Genomic DNA, 12996 nt, shown 5'->3' on the forward strand with positions numbered 1-12996 from the left:
GTGGGAAGGTTTGCGCTTCCTTCGCCGTCTGTACACGACTGTCTTCTTGCAAAGAAAATCCATTAACGTATTTAGAGGCACCTCAAGTATGATGCCACCAGGAAAAGCTGGAAAAGAAATGTACAACTGAAGGAAGTTCAGCTCCGCTGCCTGCAGCTATGGACGCCGCGGGAGCCGCAGCTCCTGCCCGTTTGCATCCAGACTTGGTTTGATCCCAAGTCTGTTGTTGTTGGAGTGTGAATAACAAACTCAAGGCTCTGTGCTACCACGGTGGATTAATCTGGGCATGGCACGGAGTGCGGCACCCCGCCAAAGGGGATGGGAAACATGTCAGGGCCGTGAACAGCGCAGCCACAGAGAGGGAATGAGTCCCTTGGCTCATCTCTGGGAATCAAAGAGGCTGCAGAGACGCCTGGGGAGAGGGACCCGAACCCCTCACCCTGCCCACGGGCACGGGACTCGGCTGCCAACGTGCCACCCGCTTTGTACCAGCCCGGCTGGAAGCACAGGGGCTGCTGGAGAGGAAAGGATGAGCTTAGTAAGAGATTCAGATGCATCTTCTGTAGTCCTTCAAGTTTTGGCACAGGAAAGGTTCTTCTGGCTTCTTAGAGCCAGAATATCTTGATAAAGTATTTACTCTTTATAAAGTAACTACTGATGCAAGGTACAAGTCAAGTATTTTGAAGATTTAAAAGTGGAAGCAAATTAGAGCAGAGTTTGATCCTCCCCATTAATGACCTCCAAGAGATCTGCCAGCCTCAACGGGATGCAGACTACTATGGGCTGCCTAATCCCATACCTGGGAAATTCTGGGTTATCTTTATAATGGGAGGCAGACTCATTTGTATTCACAGCCCGTTCTGCAAGCGAAAAAATAATCCACACCAACTAACAGATATGAAACAGGAAAAAAAACTAGTTGTGACACCCATTTCTATTTTAGGTCCAAGTAGTGTGACAATACTGTCCTTCTGGGAGGGAGGTTATTTTTTTTATTTATTTCTGTCATGAAGGACATCGAAACCAGTGCACAGAATTATTGCTACTATATTTTCAGGATGTGAAAATGTTCATTGGACTTCTGAAATCAGAAGCACCCTTGGAAGCAGTGAACTGGCTGTAGCAAAAGCCACCCTGGGGCTGCAGCAGAGGAGCCGGGTGAGCCAGCGGGGAGGGACCTGCTCCCTCCCCACCACTGGGCAAGTCACCAACTTGTGGAACTTCTTCCCACTGATCAAACATAATCCAGTTTTTCAATCCCTCTGCAAGAAATGGGATCTTTTGAGGTCTGCCTTCACCTACAGGACTCTGGAAAGCAAGAGATTCTTTAATCAAATCTTCAGTGGTGAAAGCATTTTTTATCAGCATCCTTATTTAAATATTCTTTGTCTACTGAAAGTAAGGCAGGCCAGCTTTGTATCTGCTCTGACTTGAAGGAGGGAATGAATTATTCCTCATGTAATATAAGTGCATTGACTTGAGAAACTAGAGGATTTGTTCTCTTGAATGCTCACAAATGAATGAAATCAAGAATACCTGGAAACTACTCTTCCCCCAGCTAGGAAACCCGCCCTTCTGCATCCCGATAGCTGGGGCTTCTCTGGGGAAAGCGAGGACACCCTTGGGCTGCACAAGGGTTAGGTCCAAGGGATGAAAGAATTTATTCAAGCCATGGATACAAACCCCCTTCTCCCAGCAAGTTTTGTGGTTTAAGAGGTGATGGCAGGACCGAAAGTCATTCTATCCAAAAATGGCAGGACCGACGGACAGGTCCGTCAGGCGGGGAAAAGCACTCAGGTAGAGCGTGGCATGGCCAGGCTGAGACAACAGGAACCCAACTGTCAGGAAATTGTCAGCATCGTCTTTCCAATAGTGACCTCTCAAGAAAGCACAGCTGTACTGAAATAAAGTACATCAAAAACATCTGCTGTGCCATGAGACCTCTCCCCTCGCACACCCTCCCCGGTAGGCAGAGGCCACGCGGGAGCACGCGGCCGCCCGGGCAGGAAACGACCCAGGGGCAAGGCCCTGCAGAACCGCTGGGCCCGGCCTTCGGCTGAGGAACTGGTGCAGCTCTGCTGGGCACAGGGAGCTTCCTCATCAACCCGAGCAATTCGGATTCATCCTTCCGCCTATTAATATAACATTAACAATAGATACTAACAGTAAAGGTAATAAATAATATAATAAATAGCATTCTTTATGCACAGAAATTATATTACCACTGACCACTATTGCGCCATTAATTCAGAAACACAATTCCCTCTTCAATTCTGCAAGAGGACAGTGGTAGTTTCTTTTCCCCGCAATTAGGCTGCAACATCACACCAAACGGAAAGAACCCGGCAGGCTCTTGAGGACCAGCTCCCTGCGCTGCCTTTGATGATCACCTAAAAACTAAGGGAGTAAACCAAAGCCAACATACTTTAAAAATAATCAGCAATTTAGCCAAATTCCTCCTTATTGATTTTTGCATGTTATGAGCAAGGGGGTTTTAGATCTTCGTGAAGTATCTCCATCTCTGCCGAAGCCCCAGTCTTCTGCTCCGCAGCTCAGCCTACGCTCATCTGCCATGTGACAGCATCCGAAGGCAACGACACGGCGAGAGAAAATTCCGTTCAAGCCTTATATGAAAGCATCCATTATTGACACAGGTGTTAGTTTAAGTGATGATCAATAATCACATTTTCATATGAGCATGCAAATAGTAAATTTGCAAAAAGCCGTCTTCGCTTCCCAGTCTCGGGATTAGCCTCTGCAATCCTTCTGGTCCTTTGTGGAACAAAGATTGGACTTTCCCACACTACCAGTGAAAATCCTGAGCTGGGAGAAATTCATTAAAATTCCCTTTGTAGGAGCCCAAATAAACATTTTTTTCAAGCTCTCTTTTTGCTCACTCAAGCTTTGCTCTGGGTTTTTGGCTTTGAGAATATTTAAAGTGTAAAATTCAGTCCAAATCAGCATGTTCCATTGGGTTCTATTTCAGCCTGATTTAATTCTGGTGTAAAAATATACTCTGATCCAGTTTGATGGAAATTCAATCTGAAGTCTTGAAATAAGTCTCATTCGTAATATTCAGACTGAGAATTTTTTCTTTAATTTTGTCTTTCAGGCCCTGGCCAAAGACTAATGCCCAGCCAGCAGCACGGGGTCCCCGTTCCCTCTGGGAGGTGAGCTCAGAGGGTGAGAGTGTCCCTCGGGCTGCTGCTCGCTCCAACGTCAGGCTGTTCCTCCAGAGGCACACACCAAAACTCGGGTCCATTTTCCCGTTTGAAATCAAAGGTTTGGGGATGTTGTAGTCTCTTTCCAACAAACTCCAGAGCCCCGTGTCTGGAGCACAGCTGTAGAGATTTTCACACGTGGACTGAAAGAAGTTTGTTTTCGAAGTTTTCAGATGGATTGCAAACCAGGATGGCCAAGGTTTTCTTCGCTGTATTTTCAGTAGAGGAATTTTTTAGCTGCCTTAGCAGCTAATCAATGAGCTCCTATAAAGTGCTAATCACTTTGTTAGTAGATTCAGAAGCAGCACTGGAAAATTTTTGGCGCCGGTGATTTATGAACCAGCTCCCTAAGTCCAGCCGGTTATTAGAGCTCACACCAACACTCCGCTTAGGGATGGAAAGGCATTTCACACGACTGATAGTCAATACAAAGTGGTCAACAGGATCACACTCTAATTGAACAGTTTATATTTATGGCTATTTCAACAAAGCTTATACCCAGCTATTGAAATGTAAGAAGCATTAACACAATTCCAGACTTCTCACCTTCTTTTAAACCTTATTAGAAAACTAAGACTACGAGCTAATTTAGGGAAACTAAGAAAAACGGCCTACCCAGTACTCTGATGCTCAGTGTACTGCTGTTCATTCTCTATTTTATCTAAAACCACAGGACACTGGCTCCAAAAGAAAACTCCAAATCTCTTGGGAAGGCCCTCGTGAGGGCCATGAGCACAGAAACAAACACCACCCTCTGACCTGGGGCCAGTGAAGCGAGGTGTTCTCTTCTGCACCAAGTGTTTATATTGCATATTCGCAGTCAGACCTGAATCTTTGTGGACTTAAAGGCGTTGCAGGTGTTCAAACCAAAATAACAGGCGCCCTTACATCATCAGATCTGAGGCTCGAGCTCCAAAGCTCCTTGAGCACTTGGGTTAACGTTAGGCAGCATAATAATGGCAGCAATGTTTTACTGTATTCCGGTATTAACTTGAGCACATCTTCTGAAAGCAGCAGTGGGAAATCTCTTGAGCAGGATCTTCTAGACTGGCCAATTCAGTCGCCATTACGCTTTAGTGACAATTTAGGCAATTCCACAAAGTCTAATTCACTTCAGGTTATTTTCTTCCTTTACAAAAACTACAGTTTTGAGCACGTTTCATAAAACATTACTCTTGCTCTTTGCAAAGATGTAATTTAGATTTTTTTGTCTCCATATTTACTGTATGTTAGCCTTGAACTTGAAAAGCCGAAAAAAAACGGAGAAGAAACTGAGAAAATGTTGTGGTTACAAATTTAAACAAATCCGGGATGGCTGGAAAGAAAAAAAAAAAACAAAACCAACCTGCTGCAAAGGAAGTGTTTGTCTGTGTGTACAATATGTTGCTGATATTCATTGAATGGCAAATATCTGTTGTATGTTTTCTTATTTACACTCCTTTCCTCTTTCGGGTTTTGTTTTCATAAGAAACACAACTACATTTCAGCAAATTTTAAAAAAGGCCAGACCTCACCAGGCTGGGTAAATCTGCAGGAAACCGTCTGGGGGGAGGCATTCCGCGCCGCTCCGCAGAGAGCAGCCGCGGGACGCTGGGCCACTTCCCCCGGGACTCTGCTGGCCCGGGCAGCAGACAGGGCACTCCCCATTCCCACACCTCCCCGGGTGCCCGGTGGGGGCTGTCCCCCTGGCACACATCTACCTCTGCTCAGCGAAACCTCCTCTCGTCCGTCAGCCTAACGCGGCGGTGCGGTGGGCCCTCAACCATGCTGCTCCTGGAGAACATCCAGCTCAAGACTGCAGTTTAAAATACACTGATTTATTTCCTCCCCCCCCCAAACGCCAGCCCTCCTTTAGTCACTACAGGCTCTTTCCGGATCAGCACCAGTGCAAGATTCCCAGGGAGCTTCTGCCCCCAGGGCCGTCCCTGGTGGCCCTGCAGCCGCAGAAGTGGCCGGGTGCAGCGAGGACGCGACCGCAGCTGGTGCCCGCGGCCAGGCCCTCGCTTCACCACACCCCACGCAAATATTTCCATTCCCTCCCCGATGGCGGCACCGCACGACGCGCACACAGCCCTCCCGACAGGGCGGGCACGGAGGGAAGACACAAACACCAGATCAAAACCCACTGAGCGATCTCTTTGTGCCGTGCGGATTTCACCTCCTGGACGCACAGACGCCTCCACGGACACAGGACGGAGGGGAAGGGACTTTGCTGTGCAGGAAGCCTGTCGCTGCTGTGCGGGGGACACTGGGACCATGTGCATCGCCAAGTGGGATTTTGGAGCAGCAAGGTCACAGATCTGTGCAATCATGCTACAAACATCTACCTCAGACATTCAAGCCGATGAAGAACGTATCCGAAGGGCTGCGAAATAACCGGCCGTGCCGCAAACCTGGGCGGAGACAAAGGCCCAGAAGCCGCCCTTGCCATTCCTGACCACCACTATTGTTACAATGAACTCCAAGTCCTATTCCCAGCCAACTTTTTTACCAAGTTCTGCTTTAGTTCTCCATTGAGCTGGAGATTCTTAGACTAATCCGACAATCAGATTGGACACTAGTGGTTTCCAATAAATAACAGCATTTTTCATCTGTGGAATAACTCTAATCAAAAACTCTGCAGGCTTTCCAGTCTGCCAGGACAAACTGGGAAAAAAACCAACTGTCACTCAAGTCTGACCAAAAAGCTCGGAGCAAGGTCCTTCTGACACGAATATGCTAACAGACTTGGCTGATGACAGCCCCACCACCTGCAGACCATCATCCTCATGAGAGTTTTGTTTGGCAGGATGGACCAGATTCACTGATGATGACAATAATTACCTGGAAACAAAACCAACTCCTGTCAATAGGAAAGGGATCTTGCATTATTCATCGGACTAGACGTTGTTATCTTTTGGGTCATTTTGATCTTCCCTGATTTAAAACCAGACAGAACCAGCTACTAGAACATATGACAGTATCATTTAAAGAGAGGGGAAAATAGGTGACAGTCCTCTTCCACATGTAACCCATTTGGCAACACCGCTGTAGGTGTCACTGTGAGACCGGCGGTTTTGCTCGTCACATTTCTACCACACAATTCATTTATGAGTCAGCGGTAGGTAGAGCAGTACGGGACCTCTGAGCTCTGTTCCCACCACATACAGAGACAGGATGCATGTGGCTGCATTAATGCCAAGGGGATCATCTTGTATCAAGGCCACCAGGATTATCTCAGAGACACTTCTCCAATGAAAGACCACCAGAGCGCAGTTGCAGGGGGCACCACTTGGCATTTCTCTTCCCTCCCGCACAGCCCCACCCCAGAGGATTCATCTGTTTAGCCCAGGATAATCTGAAGCCTGCTCCACAACCCTCTCTGCACATCAGCCTTCCACCAGTGAGCGAAAGCCCACCAGCCAGCACCTTCTTGAAAGAGTAAGGTGAGAAAGCCAAAGTTTACAACTGTCCCACGAGCGAGCGGAGGCAGCACGTGTCCTTCAGGAGCAAGAGCCTTGTTAACTAATTTTTGGCTTTCAGACCTGCAGTGCCAGGAAGGTCTCAGAGTTTCCTCTGAACACCTGCAGGGGCTTGAGCTGCTCCCCGTGTGCAGATGTGAAGTGGCCGGTGCAACTGATTGTCCCGATATTCTCACACTTGCTCAAGCTTTGAAACACGGCCTTAGGAAGGGCAGCGACAGTCATCTGTCTAAGCCCCCACATTCTTTTCTGCTACTGAACTTGAAGGAGCATTTGTCAAACCCTCTCCACCTGCTTGTTGCGGGAAAACATTTGGGTTAAACTGAAGGTTTGACATATCTAACAAATTCTCTTGGTGGAGTTGTCAGTACCCCCATCTTTTCCCTAGTTCTACCTCTCCAGATTGTGTGTGAATTTTCTCTCCTTCACCTCCATCTGTACTTCTATATTTGCTCCTTTTCCCCTGGCAGCTCTCCTCTCCCCCCGCTCTATTGCTCTAGCTGAGCAGAGGGCAACCTGCTGGTGGGGGTGCCAACGGCGCTCCTGTCGGTGCTGTGGGGAGCCACGGGAGGAAGCGCGAGGGGTTCGACGTGGTATATTGCAGTCGAGATCTCCCCCCTGCACAGTGAACTCTTCCAGGAGTCCGGTGCAGTCCCAGCCACTAACAAGCGGAGGCAGAAGGGACATGGCATCGGGGTTTTGGGGGCAATGGCACGACACAGCCAGGAGCTGCCATGTCATTTGTCCCCATCGCGTCCCGTCCCATCCCACTGCCACGTCGCTCAGGTCCCAGCTGCTTGGCAGACACGTGCCCACAGCCTGCCGCGGCGCTCAGCTGCTGTCTGAAGCTAAAGCCTTCTCCGTTCCCAACCTGTTCTTTTGCTCTTCTGGCACTCACAACATCCACGTGCAGGGCTGTCACCCACAGTCCTGGCAATGCCGCAAGATTGGAACAAGGCAGCAAGAGCTGGTTTGTAGGTTATGGGAGGTGGTGAAAAGAGCGGGCTGCTGCCGCTGCGGAGCCAGGAATGGGGCCAGGCTACAAAAGACTGAGCCAGCCCATATGCTGTAACACCCCTCACCCCCAGCACAACATTTACCAGATGTTCAAGTGCACATTTTGATTCATCCCGTCGTAAAGGTTGAAAACATTTAAAAATGAAGATCCAAGCACAGGCTATCACTCTCTTCAAAAAATGAGAGTGTTTGGAGAGGAGGTTTTACTTCAAGATCATCAGAACAGCGGGGGGAACACAACAGAATGGTTCAAGCTACAAATCCCTCCTTAGTCAGTATAAAATTTAAGTAAACGTCTTCGACGTAGGAGAAGCTGAAGGGAAAGAAAATGCATGAGCAGAACCTCCACCTCCTTTCCTCAACACACTCCACCTGTGAGCAGGGGCCAGGCTGCGGCTGCTGCCTCCCCACCGCGCAGGAGCTGCGTTTCAAAGGACAGTTTAATTGCGGCTCTGATGCAGGAGCGCAGCCCGTCTCCCAGCCCTCCTCTGCATCGGCCTGTTTGACACTGGAGCAGAGCCCAGCTGCGCCCCGGGGACTGCACCGTCATCCCCAGTGCCGGCGTTGCAGCCCATCGTGCCACCCACTCAGCAAAGCAGCCGCAGGTTTGCTGTACTGGAGCTTTCTGCGTGCCCTGCATTTCGGGAGAACCTCCTCCATGGAGAACATGAATCTCCCATTAGTCTTTATAGCACCTCAATTTGAACAAGGGGAGAAAGCGTCATGCAATATTAATTGTGCAATTCTCTTAACAGCACACACTGTACCCACGTGAGTAGCTGCACAGTTTACACCCTCTTTGGTCCATCTGATCTACTTTCAGAAGGATTTGCACGTGTAAAATGTTCTTTATCTTCGTGCCAGCCATAGCCACGTACCTTCCGCGTAGTGCTTGGAGCATACAATGTCTGTGGTGTATCAAAAAAATATTCCTCCCTCTATCCTTTGGAAATACTGATCCTCTCCCAGCTCTGGAGTCTCTCCAGCTCGCTGGGGGTAGGAGGCAGCGCTGTGAAGCCCACCCTTGTGTCTGCCCAACCACTTGGATTAGACACCTCCCATGTTTAGGCCCATTAACCTGATCACAACAGCTTGATGAATTAATGCTTATATAGACACAGTTGGCAGCTTCTAATTAAATAATTATGGCTAAGCAGCTGCAGAGAAGTTGTAATGTTCCACTAGAAAGCCAGATGTCAATTTTATTGGTCCTCAAAGTTTCAGATTAAATGATTTTGGGAAATTTGGAAAGAAGCTTCTTTTGCCCCAGGCGAATCCTGCAGGTAGCGTGGCTGCTCGCGGGCTGGCTGGCTGCAGCCAGGCCCAAGCACATGGCTGGCAGCCCCAGTAGCCCCAGTAGCCCCAGCAGCCCCAGTACCCCCAGCAGCCATCCACCAGCTCTCTTGTGGCAAGCAGTGGTGGGCGCAGAGCACACCACCACCATTCAGACTGAGGTAAGAGAGAGGGATTTGGCACCACGGTCACCATGGCTTTAGCTTTAACCTAGGGAAGGACCCTTCGAAGAGTCCAGCTCTGAAACTGTATCAGTGTCAAACCCCCACAAAACTGCGATGAGCCAAATGCAAAGCCTGTTCAACTGGCTAAGAGTCTCCCAGGAACTTTAATTGGATTGGGCTTTCCCTGCACTGGTGAGAGAAGCTTTTGTGACACCTTCTATAGACGTTCACTCTCCAGAATTTCAGAGGTATCTCTCATCTCAGTACCTAACCCGGCTCTAGGGATTTGGAAGAAATGAGCAATCCTTGAAGGGAAAAATTTGAGTAATATGAAAATCAGGAGTCTGTGTTTGCTAATTCATGCAAAACCTATGTTCGTTCTCTCTTCAATTAGCAAACCATTGTGCCTATAAGGCACACATTTTTATTTTTTTTTATTTTAAATATAAATGCAAACACCATTTATTCTAATCCATTCCTTTACTACACTAAATCTCCTCCTATAACTTGTACAAGACACTAGAATTGCAAACAGAAGCCCAATAATAGAAATCATCCATCCCTGTCAGAATATAAGTGGATCCATGACCTTAGAAGTATTTTGCTAAGAAATCCAGCTAGAAAACTAATTTTAAGTAAATCTATGCATGTCAGAAATACAGATGGCTTTTCAGGGTGCTAACTTAAGCATCATTACATAAGCAGATCAGGGCTGCCTGTTGAGCCCGGACACGAGAGTAGATGGCGCTGAAGCCGGTATTACACACAAACTATTCACTTCCTGATACATATTCCATCTACAACTTTTGTCAGCTCTGCACTACTGAGCCCGCTAACTGCTGAGAGCGAGCCTGCTAACTCTGAGACGGAACCTGCTAATTCTGAGATTAGGCCACTAACTCTGAGACTGAGCCCTCTAATTCTGAGACTAGGCCACTAACTCTGAGACTGAGCCCACTAATTCTGAGACTGAGCCCTCTAATTCTGAGACTGAGCCTGCTAACTCTGAGACTGAGCCCACTAAATCTGAGACTGAGCCCACTAATTCTGAGACTGAGCCCACTAAGTGCAGTGCAGCCAGTCCACCAGCAAAGCATCAGCCTTCCCTCACCCCCAGTGTCTGCAGCAGCTGCTGGCTAAAGCCTGCTCTTCTCCAAATGGGCTTTACCGAGGAAATGTTCCATCCTTCACCCTCTTGAAATGAAAACGGAGGAAAACAGCCCCGTGAACCTCTCAAATATTTAAGTACAGCAATTGTGGAATGCTCCTCTGATACAGAATCAAAATTACCCTGGTGTTACCATTGGTAACGGTGCCTCTACCTGGATATCGACCTGGGAAGTTAATGAGCCTGCTCGAGTCGCAGCTAAAACCCCCGGCAGCGCGGGAGCTGGTGTGACTGCGGTGAGCGGGGCAGCTCCTTCTCAGGACAAGGGCAGTTGGGTTCTCATAGGCACGTTGCATAACAAGGCACAGCAACTTGCCCGGCTCCGAGCCCTCGCTGCTGAGCACATCAGCTGGCGCGGAGAAGGCTCCCGTTGAAAAGCAGCCAGGGGAGGGGATTGTGTTTTCCCTTCCCTGTGTGTCAGGGTGTCAGGTTTGCTGACAGATGGCTCGGCTGACTCTACTCGACCGTTATCAAGCAGCTATTACCTTTGTAAACTGAATCCCATTTGAAGATTTTCTGTAATTAAATCTGCAGTGCGTTTGCGAGGCTTGTGCCTCAGCCCGCACGCAGCCGGGATGCGCGCAAGGCCCCGGCTGCCTGCTGAGCACAGCCAGGGCAGCGGTACCCTCCAGCCCCCAGGATGGGTGCCGTGGGGATGGGTGCCGCGGGGATGGGTGCTTTTGGCAGTCTGTGCTGCCACCTAGCCAAGACCAAACCACTCAGTTCAGCCTTGCTTCACATTTCCAAAGCTTAAACCCAAGCGTAACCCCCCCACTCCAGATGTAAATAAAGCCTGGGGCCGCGGCAGACAGAAGGCAACTGGCGCTCTCTGGGCTTCGAGAGAGCCAGCGGCAGAGAGCGGCTTAAAACAGGTCGTTACATTTCCCTCAGAAACGCCTTGTACTTACGGTAGAAGACATATTCAGTGTAGCTGGACCAGACCTTGTCGTCTGTGTACTGGTTGACAAAGGAAGCCGTCACCGAGGAGTTACAGGCCACCATGTGGAATCCACACTCGGACAACATGTCGAAAGCCCTCTCCAGGTGCTTGAACTTGAGATAAAACCTGGAGGTGTACCTTTCTGGAGCCCTGTCTGGGTCTCTGCTTTCATTCAAACTTTCTCCAAAGACCTCTTTGACCAGAGCAATCCTTCCACAAACCAAAATCCTCGGGACCCTCCTGAATTTGGCATCTGCTTGGCTCTCCCTGCCAATAGTGCAGGACCCCCGGTACCCAATGGTAATGAATCCCCACTTCCGATCAGGCGGTAAGAGCGATGAGGGTGGGCATATTCTCGTGTCGCTGCCTTGGGAGACCTCTTCATAGTCACTGTGGCAATAATCATCAGGGCTTTGTTTGTCATCAGGAGTCAGGAGTTTGACCAAGTCCGGGAGCTGGAAGTACTCAGCCTCCCTCTTGAGCCTTCCCTTCTCTGGGAAGTGGTCAGGCAGGACCACTTGCTTGTCCCTGAGATAGTCCAGAATATAGCGGAAAAGGAAACCATCTCTGTCGATGAAGAATCTTCCCTTGGAGTCCTTGGCCAGATCGTTGGCTGTGTCTCTCTTTGGGGTGAACATTTTCCACAGCAGGGAGTGAGGGGTGCCAACCAAGGTGGAGTGGCGAGTGAAGTAAACCTGGCCGCCCACGTTTAGCTCCACTACCTCTGGGAAGGAGTGCAGCCCAGTCCCCTGCTCTCGAGAAGGAAGGTAAGTCCTGCAGTTGCCACTTAGAGCCATTGTACTTTAAAACAGAAATCAGCAGCAGGAAGCAGCAGGACTCTCAATCACATCAAAGTGTAGAATAAGGCTCCCAACATCAAGGAGGTACAGGGGGGAAAAGGGAAGTGTGAAAAGAAAAAATAGCCAAAAGGTTTGTTTAAAAAAAATCTGAATTGTCCATGAGTGACAGTGTGGCAGAAGTGGCTTATACCCTAAGCCACAGAGGCTGGAGAGCGATCACTTCGGGAAATGCAGTCACATCGTTAGATCTTCCAACAAAGCCATCAAAATCAAGGTCAAGCCAAGCCTATGGTCCCTCACAGGTCTGTCAAAAGGGAAAACAAAATAAGACACAAATTATTCCTTTAAGCATCACAGAAGCTGCGACAGAGAAAAGCAGATCAGTTTAGAAAGCCGAGCTAGATCTCCTGCTACACAGGTCTATTTTTCTGTGAGTTCTACGCTTCTTTTTCACGAGTACTAATCAATGGGAGGACTACATATGACTCTGCCGTCTAAAAGAAAATACGTACTTCATCTTTAAAGAAACATCTAATTTAGACATGCACATGAGGGAACAAGAACAGCAAGTCTTACCTTGGTTACAATTAGTGCACAGCTCTTGTAAAGGAAAGCAAAATTTCAAGACACTCAGAACACACACACAGGCACAGAGAGTCCAGTTAGCACGAAATCCGATCCCAGCAAAGGGCAGCAAAGGCAAGAAAAGTGCTCTGAGCAACATCCGCGTAGATCTCAAGAGTTAAACCGAGTCACAGGAAAGTTAACCGTGGCAGGTGACGAGAGAAACTGACACGTACAGTATGATTGGGGGGGAAGAAAAAAACCCAACCCAACCGCACCAGAATGCCCCGACTAACCGCGCCGGGGCTGGGTGCGAGTGGGGCAGGGGGGGCGCGGGGGCGCGTTTCGGCGGGCTCAGATGACTTGCA

At 48.9% G+C, this 12996-nt stretch overlaps 1 protein-coding gene across 1 annotated transcript in view; it reads right to left on the bottom strand.

The window, feature by feature from the left end:
• KCTD16 (potassium channel tetramerization domain containing 16) overlaps window positions 1–12989 on the bottom strand; it is a 76128-nt gene extending 63139 nt beyond the window's left edge. Inside the window, exons 1-2 of the mRNA XM_026858266.1 lie at window positions 12641–12989; window positions 11233–12368 (exon numbers count right to left, since the gene is read on the bottom strand). Coding sequence (XP_026714067.1) covers window positions 11233–12061 — 829 coding nt within the window. The 5' untranslated portion in view covers window positions 12062–12368; window positions 12641–12989. The remainder of the gene's footprint in view (window positions 1–11232; window positions 12369–12640) is intronic.
• Window positions 12990–12996: the final 7 nt, after the last annotated feature.

The sequence above is a fragment of the Athene cunicularia genome (genome assembly GCF_003259725.1).
Source record: "Athene cunicularia isolate RWA chromosome 13 unlocalized genomic scaffold, athCun1 chr13_part1, whole genome shotgun sequence".
NCBI lineage: Eukaryota > Metazoa > Chordata > Aves > Strigiformes > Strigidae > Athene > Athene cunicularia.